The sequence below is a fragment of the Mustela nivalis genome, assembly GCF_964662115.1.
Source record: "Mustela nivalis genome assembly, chromosome: 7".
Lineage (NCBI taxonomy): Eukaryota > Metazoa > Chordata > Mammalia > Carnivora > Mustelidae > Mustela > Mustela nivalis.
Window position 1 is genome coordinate 93773022 of NC_139026.1, and position 21423 is coordinate 93794444.

At 36.7% G+C, this 21423-nt stretch overlaps 2 protein-coding genes and 1 pseudogene across 3 annotated transcripts in view; 2 read left to right on the forward strand and 1 right to left on the reverse strand.

Annotated features, from left to right (window-relative positions):
• The window catches only part of LOC309869903 (olfactory receptor 6C3), a gene marked incomplete at both ends in the record, with an annotated part of 68190 nt that overhangs the window by 20341 nt on the left and 26426 nt on the right, over positions 1–21423 (forward strand). The window lies entirely within an intron of this gene.
• LOC309869875 (olfactory receptor 6C3-like) lies at positions 6075–7013 on the forward strand (the record flags this gene model as incomplete). Its single annotated transcript, XM_082741650.1, has 1 exon — positions 6075–7013. The coding sequence occupies one exon, from the start codon at positions 6075–6077 to the stop codon at positions 7011–7013; it is 939 nt and encodes a 312-aa protein (XP_082597776.1).
• On the reverse strand, positions 10033–16732 carry LOC309868851 (large ribosomal subunit protein uL1 pseudogene; annotated as a pseudogene). The gene is made up of 2 exons: positions 16726–16732; positions 10033–10621 (listed from the first exon to the last, which is right to left on the reverse strand). The product of its transcript is annotated as a large ribosomal subunit protein uL1 pseudogene (transcript).

Consider the following 21423-nt stretch of genomic DNA (forward strand, 5'->3'; position numbering starts at 1 on the left):
TTCTTACTGGAATATTACATGTACTATCTTCTCCATATGATAGCATACTTAGTAACTATGTAAAAAACTATCATTAAGAAAGTGATGTATTTACTCTTTTTGAGAAGTCTCAAAAAGTATTTTTCAAGTATCCAGTTTAAAATTTTCTGTGCCATATAATTTATCAATTTAAAATACAATTATGAAGTCACACTTATTTATGGAAAACATAAGGTAGCCCTTATTTCTAGCAACTCCTTAATTAACACAAACCATATCGGTTCTTTAAAAAAGTCTGAAGACATAAATATTCCTAGATAACAAATATGAGTACGTTTACTGTTTCTTAGCAGTGTATTAATTTTTTTAAAGGTTTTATTTATTTATTTGACAGAGAGAGAAGTCACAAGTAGACAGAGAGGCAGATAGGGGGTTGGGAAGAAACAGGCTCCCTGCTCAGCAGAGAGCCCAACATGGGGCTCCATCCCAGGACCCTGAAATCATGACCTGAGCTGAGGGCAGAGGCTTAACCCACTGAACCACCCAGCGCCCCTTAGTAGTGTATTTAAATGCTTGATGTTAAACTGCTCTTTTTGATAATCAGTACTGAAGATTATAAGTTTCTCATACCTTTTCTGGCTCTTTTGATATAATACCTTACAAATACAATTCATTTAGGTGCAAATCATGCAAAACCTTATTTGTTTTATGATATACTTTGTTCATAGAAAAATCATTTTAACAATATTCAGTTACAAGTTCAATATCATTGTATTTGTTCAGTACTATACTGGATGTTCTATCCAGGAGACTAGCAGGACAAGCACCAATGCATTTACTAATATTGGAAAGGAAGAAACAAATAAGCCTTTCTTAGCAAATCACATGATTTTTCCTCCTAAGGCCTTAGTGCATTTACATTAGAGGATCTTTAACCAGACACACTCCTCTCCCAGATATCTGCATGTCACCTCAATAAGGCCTCCCCCCAATTTCTCTACATAAAATTATAGTAGCCCCCCACTTCCAAGGTTTTTCAGTTTTCTCTTCCTTTACAAAATAGTTATTAATTTATAAAAGACCCTATAATTTAGGAATCTATCATGTTCATTGCTTATTACCTGTTTTCTCTCACATCCCTCACCCCAGGAGAGCAGAGATCTCAGTCTTCTCTGCAGACAAAATGCTGTGGTCCCTGCAGCAGGGTGCAGGACCTGACTAGATGCTTCCCAAAAGCCAGTTGTGCTGTGTCTTCTCAATTCTGCATTCAGAAAGCCCACATCAGTAGCTTGAAACCTGCCATGTGAGAGACTTCACATCTTGGAACAGGATCAGCTCTACAGATCAGCCCCTCACCTCCACGCCCTGAAAAGCAGTTGTTAGACTTTTACCAGAATCACTAATACTCCCCCTTTAGAACTTAAACCTGCCATGTAGTGGGAATTCGATAAATATTTTTGAACACACTAATACGTTTGAATAATTTAGAATGATTTCAGTGTCATAGCAATCAGAGCACTGACTAAATATTTCACCCAATATAAACCTATGTAATAATGTACATAATAGTGAGCTAGCTTTTAAAACAGTGATCAAATAAAATGTGTATTTTAGACATTTTGTATGACAAAGGAATAATTAATTGAATATTTTCTAATGCATTTGGTGTTCATTTTCTTCTTTTATTTTACATTAGGCCTTTTGACAACTATGCAAAATCAATTTATTTGATGTGTTTTGACTTTTCATGAAGTTATTGAGAACAAGTCTTTTAAGGTTTGCATTGGAACTTTCTAATGGTAGGAACTCCTGTAATGCAAACCCTTATTTTTTTTCACACACAAAAAATTCTTATAACTATATGGGCTGCACCTAGTAATTTATGAGGTTCAACATCATCTGCCAATCATTATACTTCTGAGATTAAAAATTCAAATTATAGACTAGTATCTCAATTAAATAATGGTAATCAGTAAATAGGAGACCAACCAATATCTTGTGGAGTGGCTGACCTCCACAAGAGCATGATAATATATCACTGAAAATGATTAGTAATACATACTGGAAGTATCAAGTAATATGGTGCCAGTTCAGGTTTTAGAGAAAGTCTTAAAAGAGTTGGATCCCTTAACAATTTGATTTAACGGGGCGCCTGGGTGGCTCAGTGGGTTAAGCCGCTGCCTTCGGCTCAGGTCGTGATCTCAGGGTCCTAAGATCGAGTCCCACATCGGGCTCTCTGCTCAGCAGGGAGCCTGCTTCCCTCTCTCTCTGCCTGCCTCTCCATCTACTTGTGATTTCTCTCTGTCAAATAAATAAATAAAATCTTTAAAAAAAAAAAAAAAAAACAATTTGATTTAACAAATTTTATCTTTTGATTTAGAACATGTTATAGCAAACCATTATTTGTAATTAAAATTCATGCTCCACTCTGAGGAGAGTGAAACCTGGTAGCTTGAACGATGTTTCATTAGCCTAAAACATAGTCACTCATCAACCTCAACCTGGTAATTGACACATTATTAAAAAGCAGATGCCTACTAGCTTGTGGATAGGAGGGTAACAGATGTAATCAGTCTTCATTAAAAGTAAATTATTCTGAGGCCTAGAGAAAAGCTAGACAGCTATTAGAAACCAGGAATAAAGCAGTAAGGGTAGAAAGTTAGAGAGTGAGAGGGTGATCAAGGAGGAAAGAGAGACAATCCAGTATCCAGGAGTTCGAGAAAAGATATGGAGAAGAAACATGTCTAATAGGATATTTCATGAAGTACAGTGCTTTGTGAGATAGAAATTCATTCCCTTTCCCTATGAGTCACTAAAGATTGTGTTGCTCACAAACACACAAATGGTGGACACCAGACACTTTAACTTCTTTCTGCCTCACTCTTTCTTTACCTGAATAATAATAGCACTGACCTCAGACGGTTTTGTATTATCTGCCTGTTTGAAAAAATGAGATAATTTTATGGTCAGTGCCTAGTAATCAGTAAAAGCTCTGAATAAAATATAAAAAGAATTGCTATTTGGATACAAAACTAAAGGCAAAGGAATAGAATTTTCACAAGTAGAAAATTAGTTTCACCATCTCCACTGAAATATCTTGAATAAATATTTTCAATGCCTATTTTAATATGTAGCAATTATAAATTCAACACATCTCAGCATCTATGTATTGTCTCTGTTCAGCAGAGAGCCTGATGTGAACCTTGATCCCAGAACCCTGAGATCATTACCTGAGCTGAAGGCAGAGGCCCAAGCCAATAAGCCACCAAGGGACCCCTATATTTCTATACTATATTAACCTTCTAGGAATAAAAATGACATCCCTCATTGAAGGAATTGTGGATTAAACAAGTTCAAAATATCCAATGCCAGCTTTTCAGATATTTATTTTATTGATTCATAATATTCTCAATATGAGAAGATGTCATACACACAAATATAAATAACTGTTTAATGTAAGTAAATAGCACAGTGAAGGGGCGCCTGGGTGGCTCAGTGGTTTGGGCTGCTGCCTTTGGCTCGGGTCATGATCTCAGGGTCCTGGGATGGAGCCCCACATCGGGCTCCCTGCTCCGCAGGAAGCTTGCTTCCCTCTCTCTCTCTCTCTGCCTGCCTCTCTGCCTACTTGTGATCTCCGTCTTTCAAATAAATAAATAAAATCTTTAAAAAAAAAAAAATAGCACAGTGAAGAAAGTCGTCAAAAGGCCATAAAAGCCACATTAGGGAGGGGCCTGGGAATGGCTTCCCTAAATTCAAAGGATCAATATAGGTATAAACCTTCTTGTCAGTCTTTAAAAGGTTGTCCATTTCAGAAGACAATCAGTCATACTGGAAATCCACAGCAGTGTTTTCCACAATTTCATCCTGATAAATAATTCTTCTCTAGGTTGCCAAAATTCAAAAGGTATCAGCACATTAATTCTACTGAAGACAAGTCTGGTTTCTGGAAGAAAAATGTGGATTTCTTATGCAATCACAGGAGAGTGAAATTCTACACTTGATCTTAGCCAAAAGGCCGAGAAGCAATAGAAGTGTGAAATTCTAAATCAAGCTTTCACATACTTAGGATCTCGCCGTTTGTATATTTGTCTATTTACCTGAATCATTTTGCTTTTTGTACTTCTTAATCAATATTTATAAAACTGATTCACCTCTGTCTAATGATTCTTCTCCTTGGCACTCTATTTACTTAATGAATTCCCCCGGGTCAACAAAAAGACACAGATAAAATAAGCCCAGTTCCATTTGTATGTCAGACATAGAGAAGAACATTCCATATGTTTCTCAAAACAGTGTTTGCAGGAAAATATAGCAGTCCATTAACTTGAGGAAAATATTACTTGGGTTTTATAGATTATAATCACAGAATTACAAAATATTGGTTTTAAATGTTTACATGAATAGAAAGAAAAATGATGGGATAAATAAGTGTCTTGTAGTATATGAAAAGAGGCAAATGGGAAAGCACTAGTCAACCGACGTGTAACTGAATTGAATGTGGAGTTTGAGAGAGAGATGAAAAGCAAGAATGAGTTGAATTATAATAAAATGTTGTCAGCATTTTATAGTATCAGGAATGAAAGATACTGTGATTCAAAGAGAATTATAATTCCTGAAAAGAACCATGAAAAAGTTAAATCAACACACTTGTTTTGAGAGCACAGTAGAAACCAAATATTTCGCTAACTCAATTACCAGCTCTGAAATTGTGTAAATATTTAAGCAAATCAGTTATGAAAATTTGAGACTAGGTCATCAAGAAGAATCAGGAAGTAAGTAAATTTTTTATTCTTCAATATAATATATGGAATCTTCATTTTACTTAAATGTTTTAAAATCATGTTTGCATATATGTTTGTGGATTTACAACCATTATAATATTAAAAATTAAATAATTGCTAGGGCACCTGGATGGCTCAGTGAGTTAAAGCCTCTGCCTTCGGCTCAGGTCATGTTCCCAGGGCCCAGTATTAAGCCCCGTATGGGGCTCTCTGCTCAGCGGAGAGCCTGCTTCCCCCTCTCTCTGCCTGCCTCTCTGCCTACTTGTGATCTCTGTCTGTCACATAAATGAATAAAATCTTTAAAAAAAATTAAATACTTGCTTACTTCTAAGAGACTATTAATGAAATCCTAAAGCACAAACAGAAGTAAGTATTGGATTGTTCATTTTTTTCTAATTTAAAAATGTACTCTGTCACAAAAACGAGATTATTTTTAAAACTGGAAAGAATATCTGCTTCCCAGTTGATTTATTTTGACCATCCACTTGTTCATTTTCCATAACGGTATTGTAAACAAAAAAAAAAAAAGAAAAAAAAAGGATTATGCATTGAATGATTTCAAATCCTCTAGGCAACTAATTTACTAATAGAAGTTTACCTTCTTATTCTTCTGACTTTTTATCAATAAAGAAAAGAAAAAAGAAAAAAAGATAAGAGTGTGATAGCATCAACCAAACCCTTAAGAAAATAATTTATGAGAGAATGCCAACAAAACATCCCCATGGATAAACATGCACATTCTACAGTAAGATGATTACTATGGTGACTAATTGTGTAACCTTGTGAAAGTTCCCTAAACAATGTAGGTCTCCAAATATAAAATGTGGAGGTGGGCCTAAGTAACCTGTGTGCGATTTAAAACCCTATATTTAGATTATCCAAATGCAGACTAGTTTTTATAATATTGAGGAAAAGAAAAATGTCAATTAGAGTATTTTCATGTTTTTTTAAAAAAGGAGCTAAGTATTTTCAAGAATAATTAGAATCTTAATATTTAAAAAAAAAAACATTAGAATAAATACCTTCTGCTTAAATGTTAGCACAAGATTTTTTTTATCCATGGCCCCTGACAGTGCATTTTCAACAAAAAGAAATCAGTATTTAACTTCAAATAATATGTATTACTTGAATGTGAGGTCCAGTAGAAATTGGAGAGTTGCTGAAAGAAAACATTTGTTTTTGGGTTTCATAGATAATTCATCACTGTGGATATTTTTAAGATTCTGTACTCTAACTTCAATCTTGTTTTAAATTTTTATGTCCTATAGGGGAACATACAGTTTCCACTCTAAAGGGGGGAAGAAAGGATCAACAATGAAAAACCGCACAGTACCCACAGAATTCATTCTTCTAGGGCTATCAGATGACCCAGAGCTTCAGATTATGATTTTTCTCTTCTTAATCATCACATATATATTAAGCGTCACTGGTAATTTGACCATCATCACTCTCACCTTGACTGACTCCCATCTGCAGACCCCCATGTATTTCTTCCTCAGGAACTTCTCTGTATTAGAAATATCCTTTACAACTGTCTGTATTCCTAGATTTCTGGGCACAATTATCACCAGAGACAAGACGATCTCATACAATAATTGTACAGCTCAGTTGTTTTTCTTAATCTTCATGGGTATAACTGAATTTTACCTTTTAACTGCTATGTCTTATGACCGCTATGTTGCCATCTGTAAACCCTTGCATTATACAACCATCATGAACAAAAGAGTCTGCATTTTACTTGTCTTTTGTGCTTGGCTGACAGGATTCTTAAATATCTTCCCACCAGTTATTCTCTTTCTCCAGTTAGATTACTGTGGTTCCAATGTCATTGATCACTTTGCTTGTGATTATTTTCCCCTCTTGCAATTATCTTGCTCAGATACATGGCTCTTAGAAGTGATCGGTTTTTACTCTGCCATAGTGATTCTGCTTTTCACTTTGGCACTAATAATTTTGTCCTACATGTTCATCATTAGAACAATTCTGAAACTACCCTCTGCCAGTCAGAGAAAAAAGGCATTTTCTACATGTTCCTCACACATGATTGTCATTTCCATCTCTTATGGAAGCTGCATATTCATGTATGCCAACCCTTCTGCAAAAGAAAAGGCATCATTGACCAAAGGAGTGGCTATTCTGAATACTTCTGTCGCTCCTATGATGAATCCATTTATATATACCCTCAGGAACCAGCAAGTAAAGCAAGCCTTTAAGGATACTATCCAAAAGGTTATGATTTTCTCCAGTAAATGAAAGTGTAAGGAGCACTAAAAGGATGACGTTCTTGTAAATACTATTATTCATACTTTCTCAAAACTCCATTTCCTCTACTAGAGTTATGTATTATCCCCTTTTTTCCACTCCCATATTAAAGCTCCTAATCATTGAACTCAATACATTTGATGAACTGAATATTGTTTCAGAATTTTCTGTAAATTCAAGTGTTTTTTTTTCAATGCAATAAAACATCTGGGTTAATGATTATGATTCTGAATGATGATGGTTTGCCTTTGAAGAGACACTGGGCATTTAGTTTGATGGAAAGAGTGTCAGGATTGATGTGGATTTCTGAACTTTTCATTCTTACCCAGTAATAGATAGTGTTATTAGAAAACTTTGATTCTCTTTGTCATTTCCATGAAATCAAGTAAACACAATCACCAGAGGACTGGGAATAAAATATAAATATCTACTTTAAAATATTAAAAGATTAGAGACTCACACGTATTAAAAAATATTTACACTGTTTATCATAATTAAGATGCTAATGAGGAGGAAGAGAAAGGAGGTAGAAGGGGGTGGAAGATAACATAAAAATTTTCAGCAACTCCTACCTTCTAGAGCTATTGATTTCTTTGTATTGACTCATTTAATACTGCCAACAACTTTATGGGGGTACTATTCATTCCTAATCTCTTTTAGTCAGAAGTATTTTTCCTTAGGCAGATCAAATGCCTCCAAAAATTAAAAAATAGGTGAAGAACAGACAATGTAAAAATAAACCAAGCGTATAAAATGGATGAAACTATGATAAACCACTGGAAGTTCACCTTTCTGGAGAACCGAACTTTATTTGTGGCATCTAGAACCAACTTTAGGGTTTTCGGAAGTACGGAAGAGAAATAACATCTACTGATAATATTCTACACGCTCTACTCTGTATTAAGCAAATCACATGCAGTATTTATTTTACAAAACTTCTTAGAAAGTGAACATTATTGCTTCTGATTTATAGGTGAATGAACATGATAAAATTGAGGTAGAAAGTTCAATGTACAGAGATTGCAGCTTTCAGAACTGTTATTTCAGTTCACCTCAAAACCCAGACTAGTTGGGTTACTTTCATCTTCACCCTGACTTTCACTTGTAATAAATTATGAATAAAAGCTCATGTTCAATATTAGGATTGTTACATTAAAGGACTTTGTCATGTTTAATGAACTCATTCAGGCTTTTCTTACTTATGGCAAGCTTTGGGGATTCAGTGATGAGAAGGAGGTTTCTTGCTCTAACTTATCTCAGATTCTAGTGGGGGAGAGAAACTACATGAAATTAAAATTTAATTTGATCAATGCAGTAACTTAAGCATGATAAGCCTATTGGTCAGGTAATGATATCATTGTCAAAGAAAATGTCAGTTTTCCTGCCTTAGCACAATTAGTGTCAGTTTCACTATAATTCCTAATGGTTGATTTTTTTTCACCCTAAAGTCACATGCATAACAAAAATCTTGTCTGCTTTGGGTGTTATCTCAATTTTCACTTTTATTTTATTTCTTGGCCGTTATCACATATGTTTAAAAAATAATGTCACACTATTTCCTCAGTAAGAATTAAAATAAATACATATATTTATTATTTATTTGACAGCAACACAGTGAGAGAGGGAACACAAGCAGGGGGAGTGGAAGAGGAAGAAGCAGGCTTCCTGCCAAGCAGGGAGCCTAATGTGGGGCTCAATCCCAGGACCCTGGAAACATGTTCTGAGTTGAAGGCAGACACTTAACTACTGAGCCAACCATGTGTCCCAGTAAGAATGGTTTTGGGGAATAGGATTATGATAGTCTCCAAGACTCTCCAGCAATCCTCCCTTTATCCTCAAACTACATTGTCGATCCTACATTCATCTTACATTCCATTTAACCTGCTACCAAACCATATCTATTACTGTCTCAGATCTATTTTGAAGGAATTTATATCAAAAACCACAGTCAAGATTTCTAAGACTTTTTCAAGCATTTATCAATGTACATTAGGAAACACAGATATATTTGACAAATTAAGTCCATGCACAAACTATGTAAACTAAGAGAAAAACCAATAACAATATTTAATACCTACTATGTGTATATTAACAGCTTATTATTAACAGTAGATTAAGAATCTCACATATATAATTTATTTTCCTTCTTTTTTTCTTACCTATTGTACTTTTTAATGCTTTATAGGAACAAATGATCAAAAGGTTTTTTTCAGCTCTCCACATTCTGTGTCTTCTTTGCCTTTGCTGTTTCATTATATGAAAAAAATGCATTTTTTTCATATAATGTATTATTTGCTTCAGGGGTACAGGTCTGTGAATCATCAGTCTAACACAATTCACAGCACTCACCATAGCATATACCCTCCCCAATGTCCACCACCCAGACACCCTACGCCAGCAATCCTCAGTTTGTTTCCTGAGATTAAGGGTCTCCTACAATTTCTTCCTAATTCTTATGGTGAAAATCATTCGGATGTTATTTCTGAAAAGACTTTCAAAGCAACTAAATTGCAGGCATGCACTAGCCATATGTATTATTAGAATAGACCATCACCACCTTATAAGACTTTGAGCAACAGATAAAAAGGTAGACATTTAGGTATGGAATTATTAATCTTTTATAAAAACATATACTCAGGCCATATGAATATAAAATATAGGACTGCTCACAGCATTTGCAATAATGCAGTAAGAATTCCAAGTAAAAGTAAAAAATATTAATAAATGAATATCCTGGGCAAAGAGAATAATGATTGCAAATGACAGTTGTTAAAGTGAGCGAAGTGAATGGGAATAGTGTGGATAGAAAGAGAAAACTGAAAGGAGTCATTACTTCTATTTTATGCTTTCCATGAGAAGCTGATTTTATTGACTCAATTCATTTTGCACAGAAAAAAAATTATGCTATAAAACCCATACTAGTGTTCCTCATATGGATATTACATTTTTTCTTTTTTTTTTTTTTTAATGTTAGCACTAGGGTTTATAGAGGTGTGCCTTAGTACAGGTGCTAGGGCTTGTCCATGATGCTTTTGATGTATAAAGCCCAGACCTCCTGTCAATTCTTCTTGAGCAACAACACCTGGAAGTTGATAGCTAAGTGGATGTTGCACACATGCTCATCATCTGTCATCTTCATGTGGCCAACAGCCAAGGCCAGACATAGCAACTTCTGCATCTGGAATTGGAATGTGAACTTTACTTCATTCACTTTGGGCCCCATGTTCTCTTTGTGGGTTGAGAATGGAAGGTAAATTGCCAGCTTTATTCAGGCCTAGACCCAAAACTTGTGGAATCTGCTTGATCAGAGATTCTGAAGCCAAAAAGGCATCACACTTCTTGGTCATATTCTTGACTAATTTTTTATTCCTGTTGAGTTTCTTCAGTGTCTCAGTGTCCATTTGGGGAATATCCACAATTATGGAGTCATCACAGTGCTGCTGGTCCCCCAAAACTTGGGGCAGGGAGTGGAATTGAGCCCAAATGTCCTGAGAAGCGTTTGTCCTTCTGTGGGTTGTAGTTCTTCAAGCTGATCTGCAGCTCCACAATCTTCAGAAACTTCCCACACCACCAGAACAGGGTGTCACTTGGAGACTTTGCTGCTCATGGTGACTCATGACATAATAACCAGATGAAAAGAGCAACATTATATGTTTTAAACTCTATTTAACATTTTACCTACCCCCCACAAGATATTAACAATCCCTTTAAATGAATATGCTTTTGTCTCCTTTTAAAGAATAAGACAGATATTCATAGGGAACAAATAATGTATATATGGCCAATAGGCATCTGAACACTGATTCAGATCAATGCTGTGCCCCCCAAAGAAGCCATTATACAAATTTCTGGGGGAGGTTAGAAATCTTGCAACATGAACATATACCAAAAAATCTTAGAATGTCAGAATAGGTTGCTAGTTTTTCCATGAAAGCCCTTCCTTCACAAGAGTACTAAATAAGCTCATCTAAAATGCCAGGTTTGCCTTATGGAGATTTCTCCCCAAAATAACATATTTTAGGAAATTAAAAATTCGGAAGACAACTACTCTTTCGGAATTAAACTTAATCCCTAAATTTAGATGCAGAAAATTGCTTTCACTAAAGAAGCTTAGTATCCCAAATTCTTCCACTGGTAATCTCACATATAACATATGCCTGTATGATAATATCATCTCTCATTGGCAAGAGTTTCTGTCATTTTTGGATTGAGCACTGAGTTATCCACAACAACAACCACAGCCATAAGGATAGAATATGGGATTAACAACTGATTCTCTCACTGATAGATAATACTTAGTTGTTCTCCATAAGTCTGATTTGAGTCACAGTAAGTCTTTGTATACTTAAATAATCAGATCTCTTAGGTGTTCATCATGCCCTGTACCACTCTGTCTGATGGTAGATCTCCAACACTAAATTCCTCAAATTTGCACTGCCGTCTTTGCTCCATCTATAAAATTGGCTTTGCATTGCTGTAATTTATAGTCAAATAGGATTACATGAGTTTTGTGATACAGTATGCTTATCGATATGATTAGAAGTTTTTACCATATACTGGAATGTCATCTTTTTCGATGCTAGATTTTCACAGATTATGAACACTTTGCTAGAAAATGGGATACTTTTTTCATTATTATTGCCTACCAAAGGGCTTTCTGTAGTGCCGTCACTTACTAAAATATTTGTTAAATTAATCAACAAAAGGATGGAGATCTCAAAAAGCCTATTCCCATCTAAATTGTTGATATCTTCTGCTTGAAATTATTATTGCTCTCCTCTGATACCTTCTTTGAATAATTTTCTGTGACTGGGTTTTCTAGGATGGGAACTGATTTTAACCTCTCAAGCCATAAGAACTGTCCAGTCAGCAAGACTCCACAAGAGTATCTCCAAGACAATAATGAATTTCAATTTATTGCCTGCCTGCTGCTAGCAACTCACATTTCCCACATCTCCCTTGTATAAGTCTGGGAGGACTTTGGCACTTTGGACACAGTCTTTGAGATGCTAGTCCACTGTCTTCCTGGTGTTAGTGTCACTGAAATAAATTTCTTTTTTGTTTCACCACCATGCATTCCTTTGCCTTTGCGTTTTGTCAGCAGTGAGTGACGAAACCTGGTCTCTTTGGAACACCAGAGCAAGGGGCACTTACTCCCCTGCATCCTGGCTACAGTAGAAACTAAATATAAGTCTTAAATAATGAATATAAATTAAATATTAGAGATGTCTTCTCAGACCATTGCAGTGAACAGAAGACGAGTGGGGTGGAGGGTATGTTCCTTGCATTAGATATGAGAAAAGGAATCTGAGACTTCTAAAATAATGTAGAATTCTCGCTCTTTGCTGTAAGAAGAAAATTACACAAACAGCTGTCACTAGCATCTTTGTATTCTCCAAAACTAAGTTTTCCCAACACATAATAAACATCTAAAAAGTAATTATTGAATAAATAAATAGTAAGGATTCTAATCATGGTCAGGTGTTCTATGTCACCATTCAGTGGGAAGATACAAAACATAAAGGCAAGCCTGACATGTGTCTTTAATACTTTCTTTCAGGAATATATGTTTGCTTTAATAGGATAAATCTATGCTTTATACAAGTAATCTCAATTATGCACAACGGTATATGTGAATAATATTAAGCCACACAATTTATATGAAATACATAAATGAAGACATTTTTAAAACTGCTACAATTTAGTAAGAGTTTCATACATTTTTGTTCTATATAACATAAATAATTGGTGACTGATAGGACCACATGATGGTTTTGTGTTCTTATCTAAATATCTTCTTTTTTTAAATTTTTTATTTTTTATAAACATATATTTTTATCCCCAGGGGTACAGGTCTGTGAATCACCAGGTTTACACACTTCACAGCACTCAACAAAGCACATACCCTCCCCAATGTCCATAATCCCACCCCCTTCTCCCAACCTCCCTCCCCCCAGCAACCCTCAGTTTGTTTTGTGAGATTAAGAGTCACTTATGGTTTGTCTCCCTCCCAATTCCATCTTGTTTCATTGATTCTTCTTCCACCCACTTAAGCCCCCATGTTGCATCACCACTTCCTCATATCAGGGAGATCATATGATAGTTGTCTTTCTCCGCTTGACTTATTTCGCTAAGCATGTACGCTCTAGTTCCATCCATGTTGTCACAAATGGTAAGATTTCATTTCTTTTGATGGCTGCATAGTATTCCATTATGTATATATACCACCTCTTCTTGATCCATTCATCTGTTGATGAACATCTAGGTTCTTTCCATAGTTTGGCTATTGTGAACATTGCTGCTATAAACATTCGGGTGCACGTGCCCCTTTGGATCACTACGTTTGTATTTTAGGGTAAATACCCAGTAGTGCAATTGCTGGGTCATAGGGCAGTTCTATTTTCAACATTTTGAGGAACCTCCATGCTGTTTTCCAGAGTGGTTGCACCAGCTTGCATTCCCACCAGCAGTGTAGGAGGGTTCCCCTTTCTCCGCATCCTCGCCAGCATCTGTCATTTCCTGACTTGTGATTTAGCCATTCTGACTGGTGTGAGGTGATATCTCATTGTGGTTTTGATTTGTATTTCCCTGATGCCGAGTGATATGGAGCACTTTTTCATGTGTCTGTTGGCCATCTGGATGTCTTCTTTGCAGAAATGTCTGTTCATGTCCTCTGCCCATTTCTTGATTGGATTATTTGTTCTTTGGGTGTTGAGTTTGCTAAGTTCTTTATAGATTTTGGACACTAGTCCTTTATCTGATATGTCGTTTGCAAATATCTTCTCCTATTCTGTCAGTTGTCTTTTGATTTTATTAACTGTTTCCTTTGCTGTGCTTATCTAAATATCTTCTAATGATTATTTTAATACGGTCAATATCAGCAAACCATGTAATCATTCCTGTACAAAATTTTAAACACTTTATTTCATGTGTCTTAATAGTGAGCAGATCTACTTTATGCTTCAGTTTTGCCCAATGTGAATTTTATAGAGTGAAAGTTAGCATCCAGCATATTAAGGCAGAAGCCCAAAAAATGCATATCTTATGACCACAAAAAGGACAGATGATGGAAAGTGGAATAATTCCCTGCCAGAAATTTTGTAGGTAAAGAATTTTATTAAGTTCATTAACATATAAAATTAATTGTCTAATTAGGAGTAAATACTATTCCTTTTGAAAACTATGAAACCTCTGAAGGATATAGAGAACAAATGAGACATTACACACTTGGACAGGTGTCTGGACAGTTAAGCATTTATTAAAATGATCTTAAATGACAGTGTCAGTCCCAGAGTGGAAAGACCCTTTCCCAAAGAACCAGTGCAGGTCCTACCACACCATGAAATTTTAAAAGGCAGCAGGCCTGGCTCATATATAGGCCAATGCACACTGTGCTACTCCAGGCAAGAAAGTGACCCAGAGACAGTATCAATTCAGCAAACTGAAAAATGTCAGTGATGCAACAGGAAGAATTATTTGCTCCTCTGAAAGGGCTTCTATGGGTGAAGCAAGCATGGACCCTCTTCTCCGGGGAAAAGGAGTGGGTTGGTGCCATTTTCCTCTTGTGTCCCTTAGCATAAACCAACTTCAGTAAGCAGCACAGTACCGACACTGGAATTCTAACCTGCTTAAGCCCAGTCCTCTCCTGCTGTGATCTACTAGTACTACTTTTCAAGAGCAAGTGTGCCTTAGGACAAGTTTAGTGGGCCCCCAGGCCAGCACAAACCCCTGCACACAGCACACCTACTGACTAGAATTCTGCAAAGCTTCAGCTCTAGTGGAAATAGCCTCAGGTCTCTTTTAGCAAGCAGACCAGAAGACACTTGGTTAAAACTCAACCACACTCTGGCAAAGGTCCAAACACTCCCCACTGGATGCAAGGAGAAACACTGCAGAGGACTGACCTGAGGAAAAGAGCTGCCATAACATAGGAGCAGAGTCCACACAGCACACAACCAGAGACACATCCTGGAGCACTGGACATGGACATTATATGAACTCTTCTCCATAAATCTGTTAATATCAGGAGCAGGAAACATAACAAGCTTTCATAACACACAGAAAAAGAGACATAGACAAAAAGCCAAGATGGAGGAATTCATCTCAAAATAAAGAACAAGAAAAGGTCATGGCCAGGGATTAAACTGAAACAGATATAAGTAATATGCCTGATCCAGAATTTAAAGCAATAATCATAAAGATATTATTGTGCTTAAGAAAAGCATACAAGACTTCAGGGAGGCCACTACCACAGAGATAGAAGAGCTAAAAATTAGTCAGCCCTAAATGAAAAACGAAAAAAACTAAGATGTGAAACCCATTGGACGTAATGACTGCAAGGATGGAAGAAGCAGAGAAATGAATAACTGATATATAATTATGGAAAATAATGAAGCTGCACAAGAGGTAAAGAAAAATTTAGATCATGAAATCGAGAACTCACTGATACCATCAAATGTAATAACATTCATATCATAGGAGTCCCAGAAGAAGAAAAGAGGGAAAAGGGGCAGAAGGTTTATTTGAGGAAATTATAGCTGAAAATTTCCCTAATCTGGGAGAAGAAACAAACTTCCAAATTCAGGAGGCTCAGAGAATTGTCATTAAAATCAAAAAAGGACGGCCAACACCAAGACACACTGTAGTCAAATTTGTAAAATATAGCGATAAAAAAAAAAAAATCTTGAAAGTAGTAAAACAAAAGAAGTCCCTAACCTACAAAGACCAATAAGTTTAGCAGCAGATCTCTCCACAGAAACTTGGCAGGCAAGATGAAAGTGGCATGTATACTGAAAGTACCTGATGTGGAAAATCTGCAGCCAAGAATATTCAATCCAGCAAGACTGTCATTCAGAATAGGAGAGTTAAAGAGTTTCCCAGACAAACAAAAATTAAATGAGTTCATGGTGACTAAGCCAGTTCTTAAGGAAATATTAAAGGGGACTCTTTGACTGGAAAAGAAAGACCAGAAGTGACAAAAAACTAGAAAGGAATGGAGAAAACCTTCAGAAACAAAGAGTTTACAGGTAATAAAATGGCACTAAATTCATATCTATCAATAATTACTCTGAATGTAAATGGACTAAATGCTCTAATCAAAAGACTTAGAGTGTCCGAATGGATTAAAAAAAAAAAAAAACAACAACTATATGCTGCCTACAAGAGACTCATTTGAGACCTAAAGACACCGGCAGATTGAAAGTGAGGGGATGGAGAAACATTTATCATGGAAACAGATGTCAAGAGAAAGCCAGAGTAACCATAATGATAGTAGATAAACTAGCCAAACTTATATCAGATAAATCAAAGACTATAACAAGACACAAAGAAGGACCCTATATCATAATAAAGGTGTCTATCCAAAAAGATCAAACAATTATAAATATTTATGCCCCGAACTTGGGAGAACCCAAATATATAAAAAAAAAAAAATTCTTCACAAACATAAAGAAATTCCTTGATAATAATACAATAATAGTAGGGGACTTTAATACCACAGATGGTCTCAGCAAGAAATCAAAAAGGAAACAATGGCTTTGAATGACACACTGGACCAGATGGAGTTAACAGATATATTCAGAACATTCCATCCTAAAGGAGCAGAAGATACATTCTTTTCAATTGCACATGGACATTCTTCAGAATAGATCACATACTGGGTCACAATTGGGCCTCAACAAGCACAAAAATACTGAGATAATACCTCGCATATTGACCAACCAGAGCACTATAAAACTTGAAGTCACCCACAAAAACAAATTTGGAAAGACTGCAAATGAATGGTGACTAAAGAACACCCTACTAAAGAATGAATGGGTCAACCAGGAAATTAGAGAGGAAATATGTATATATATGCATATATATATGGAAACAAATGAAAATGATAACACACTAGCCCAAAACCCTTGGGAAAAAGAAAAAGTGGTTCTAAGAGGAAAGTATACACCAGTACAGGCCTACTCTATGATGCAAGAAAAAACTCAAATAAGCAATCTAAATTTATACTTTAAAAAGCTAGAAAAAGAACAACAAATGAGCCTTATGCCAGTAGAAGAAAGGAAATAATAAGGATTAGAGCAGAAAAAAATGATATAGAACCCCCCCCCAAAAAAATCAATAAAATATATCAATGATGCCAGGAGCTCGTTCTTTGAAAAAAAATTAGTAAAACTGATTGGGAGCAAGGTGGCAGAAGAGTAGGAGGCCTAAATTTCCTCTGGTCCCTGGAATTCAGCTATATAGCTATCAAACCACTCTGAACATCTACAAACTCAACAGTAGGTCAAGGAAAAGAATAGCAGCAATCCTATGAACAGAAAAGCAGTCACTTCCTGGAAGGTAGGATGTGCAGAGAAGTGAATCTGAGGCAATTTGCAAACACCAAGCCAGCAGAGAACAAAATCAGAACTTATAGAATCCTACTCCCCTGAGGGATGTCACTCCAGTGGCTAAGTGGTTGGGGGGCGGGGATCAAGGGGGGGTATGGAACCTCACTGGGACAGTGTGGTCTCAAGAACCTTAGGGTCACAGAAAAACTGGGGGTGCCTGAGTGTGACAGAGATCCCAAGTATCATAGTGGGGAAGCTGGCTGCAAAGACAGAGCTGAGAAGTGGGCTGTAAGCTCTGGGTACCCTAAACCATAATCTGTAGCACAGTAGGGCCACTATTCTTCAAGGAGGGATCCAGCAAACAACAGACCAAAGGAGTCTCCCCTTCCTCCCTGGTGAGGAAGGGCATGGAAGCTCATGGTAGGTATCTGCTGTGTTTCGAAACTCCAAGCAGGGCCATGTGCCAGAGATACAAAAACTTGGTCACAGGCCGGGTAAGCATGGAGTGTGGCCAGAGACCAGGGAGACAGCAGTGACTGACTGCTTTTCTCTGAGGGCTCACTGAAGAGTGGGGCCCTGATTTCTCAGCTCCTCTGGGGCCAGAGATTGGGAGGTCACCATTTTCATTCTCAACCTCCAAAGATGCATTGAAAGCTCTCAAGGAACAAAAGCTACCAAGACCAAACCAGAGCAGAAGACTAAACCTGGCCCCTGGCAAGGGAGGTACAATTCTGCCTGAGGCAAACACATTTGTGAATCATTGCAACAGGCCCTTCCCCAAGAAGATCAGAAAGAATATCCAGCCAAGACCAAGTTTACCAATCAATGAGAACTCCAAAACTCCAGTGCTAAAGAAATACAGCACATAAAATTCATGGCCTTTGTCCTATGATTCCTTTTATTTTTTTTTTTTTTTTTAAATATTATACAACTCTACTTATAGAAGAAACTAGAATAGCCAAATTGATACAGAGAGAAAGTAGAACAGTGATAGCAAACTCTGCTGGGGGGCAGAGAAGAATGCAGAGTTATTTTTTAATGGGTACAGTGTTTCAGTTTTGGATGATGAAAAAGTTCTAGAGATGGATAGTGATGATCATTGCACAACAATGTGAATGTACTTAATGGCATAAACTGTACACCTGAAAATTTTCCCATGTTTCTTTAGTCTTTCAAAGTTAATTTCTTTAATTTTCATTTTTTTTCTTTTTTTTATTTTTTCTTTTTCTATTTCTTTTGAATTTTTCTTCTTTCCTATTTCAACCAACATCTTATCTTATCAAATCCTTTCTTTTAAGATTTTATTTATTTATTTGAGAGAGAGAGACAGTGAGAGAGTGCATGAGCAAGGAGAAAGTCAGAGGGAGAAGCAGACTCCCTGTGGAGCTGGAAGCCCGATGCGGGACTCAATCCTGGGACTCCGGGATCATGACCTGAGCAGAAGGCAGTCGTCCAACCAACTGAGCCACCCAGGGGTCCCTTATCAATTCCTTTTTTAAAGTCTTTTTAATTTTCATTTTTACATAGTCTATCCCTTCATTGTATTTAACCTTATTTTTTGTATATATATATGTTTTTCTTTCTTTAAAATTTTGGGAGGCAATTTCTTCTAATAGACCAAACTGCACCCAAAATCTAGTTGTGTGCCTCTGTTCTTTTACCAGTCTGATCATACTCTATTCCTGCTACTTTCTTTTTCTTCTGACTTGTTCAGTGTATATTTTTCTGGGGTTGTTGTTACTCTCTTAGCAGTTTGTTCTCTTGTTCTCATTCATCTATTCTTCTTTGGACAAAATGACAAAATGGAAAAACTCACCTCAAAAAAAAAAAAAAAAAAAAAGAACCAGAGGCAGTACCGATTGCCAGGGACCTAATCAATATGCACATGATTAAGATGTCAGAACGGATGTGAAGATACTAACTGAGCTTTAAAAAAGCTTAGAAAATTCTGGATAATCCCTTTCTGGAGAAATAGAAGAACTAAAATCTAATCAAGTCAAAATCAAAAAGGCTACTAATGACATGCAATCATAAATGGAGTCTCTAACTGCTAGGGAAAATGAGGCAAAGAGAGAATGAGTGGTATAGAAGACCAAATAATGGAAAATAAAGAAGCTGAGAAAAAGAGAGTTAAACAACTACTGGATCTTGAGGGGATAAAGAGATAAGTAATATCATCAGATGAAACAATATTAGAATAATTGGGATCCCAGAAGAAGAAGAAAGAAAGAGAGGGACAGAAGGTATATTGGAGCAAATTATAGCAGAGAAACTCAATAATCTGGGGAAGGAAACAAGCATCAAAATCCAGGAGACACAGAGTACTCCTCTTAAAATCAATAAAAATATGTTCATACCCCATCATTTAATAGTAAAACTTACAAGTGTCAGAAACAAAGAGAAAATCCTGAAAGCAGCTCAGGACAAGAAATCTATGACATGCAATGGTAGAAACACTAGATTGACAGCAGACTGATCCACAGAGACCTGGCAGGCCAGAATGACTGGCATGATATATTCAGAGCACTAAATGAGAAAAAGATGCAGCCAAGAGTACTATATCCAGCTAGGTTGTCACTGAAAATAGAAGAAGAGATTAAAAGTTTCCAGGACAGATATAAACTAAATGAATTTGCAAACACCAAACCAGCCATACAGGAAATATTGAAAAGGGTTCTCTAAGCAAAAAGAGATTCTAAAAGTAACATAAATCAGAAAGGAACAGACAATATACAATAACAGTCACCTTACAGGCAATAAAATGGCACCAAATTCATATCCTTCAATAGTTATTAAGTGTGAATGGGCTAAAGGCCCCAATTAAAGACACAGGGTATCAGATTGGATAAAAAAATAAGACCCATCAAAATGCTGTCTGCAAGAGACTCACTTTAGACCCAAGGACAACTGTAGATTTAAACTGAGGAGGTGGAAAAAAATTTACCATTTTAATAGACATCAAAAAAAGCCGGGGGGGGGGGGCGGGGATGCCTGGATGGCTCAGTGGGTTAAAGCCTCTGCCTTTGGCTCAGGTCACGATTGGGTCCTGGGATCGAGCCCCACATCAGACTCTCTGCTCAACAGGGAGCCAGCTTCCCCTCTCTCTCTGCCTACTTGTGATCTCTGTCTGTCAAATAAGTAAATAAAATCTTAAAAAGAAAGAAAGAAAGCCAGGGTGGCAATCCTTATATCAAACAAATCAGATTTTAAACCAAAGACTATGATAAGAAGTGAGGAAGGACACTATTTCATGTATAAAGGGTCTATCAAAGAATACCTAACAATTTTAAATATCTGTGCCCCTAACATGGGAGCAGAAAATTATACAAGCTAGTTGATACCAAAATCAAAGAAGCACATCAGCCATAATACAATAATCGAGGAGATTCTACCAACCCCTCCACTGAAATGGACAAATTACCTAAACAAAAAATTAACAAGGAGATAAAGGCTTTAAATGACACACTGGGCTAGATGGACTTCTAGATATATTCAGACCATTCCATCCGAAAGCAAAAGAATACATTCTTCTCTAGTGCACATGGAACATACTCCAGAATAGATCATATCCTGGGTCACAAATCAGCTCTCAATCAGTACCAAAAGGTAAAGATCATTCCCTGCATATTTTCAGACCACAATGCTTTGAAACTAGAACTCAACCACAAGAGGAGAGTTGGAAAGAACTCAAATAAATGGAGGATAAAGAGTTGGGGTCCATTATCAAAGGAAGGATACTGAGACAAAGTGAAAGTTATGCAAAGCCTTATTCTATGCCAAGCATTAGAAGTCAGGCTGACTGGCCAGGGCCGCCTCCGAAGAGAGAGACCCCCTCCCGATCTCACAGGCCGGTTTTATAGGGCATAACTGCAGACCCAAGGTATGTGGCTTCTATTGTTAAGGTGTTTACTCCCAGAATTGATACCCGGAGCCATACCAGGAACTACTGGGGCGTTTATTCCTGGAATGAAGTCCGTGGATGTAAACAACAATATGTCTACCTAGGCAATATGGAGTTGCTCTGGCTAAGCAGGCCCTAATAGTTAAACAGGTTTTAACATTAGATTGGCCCT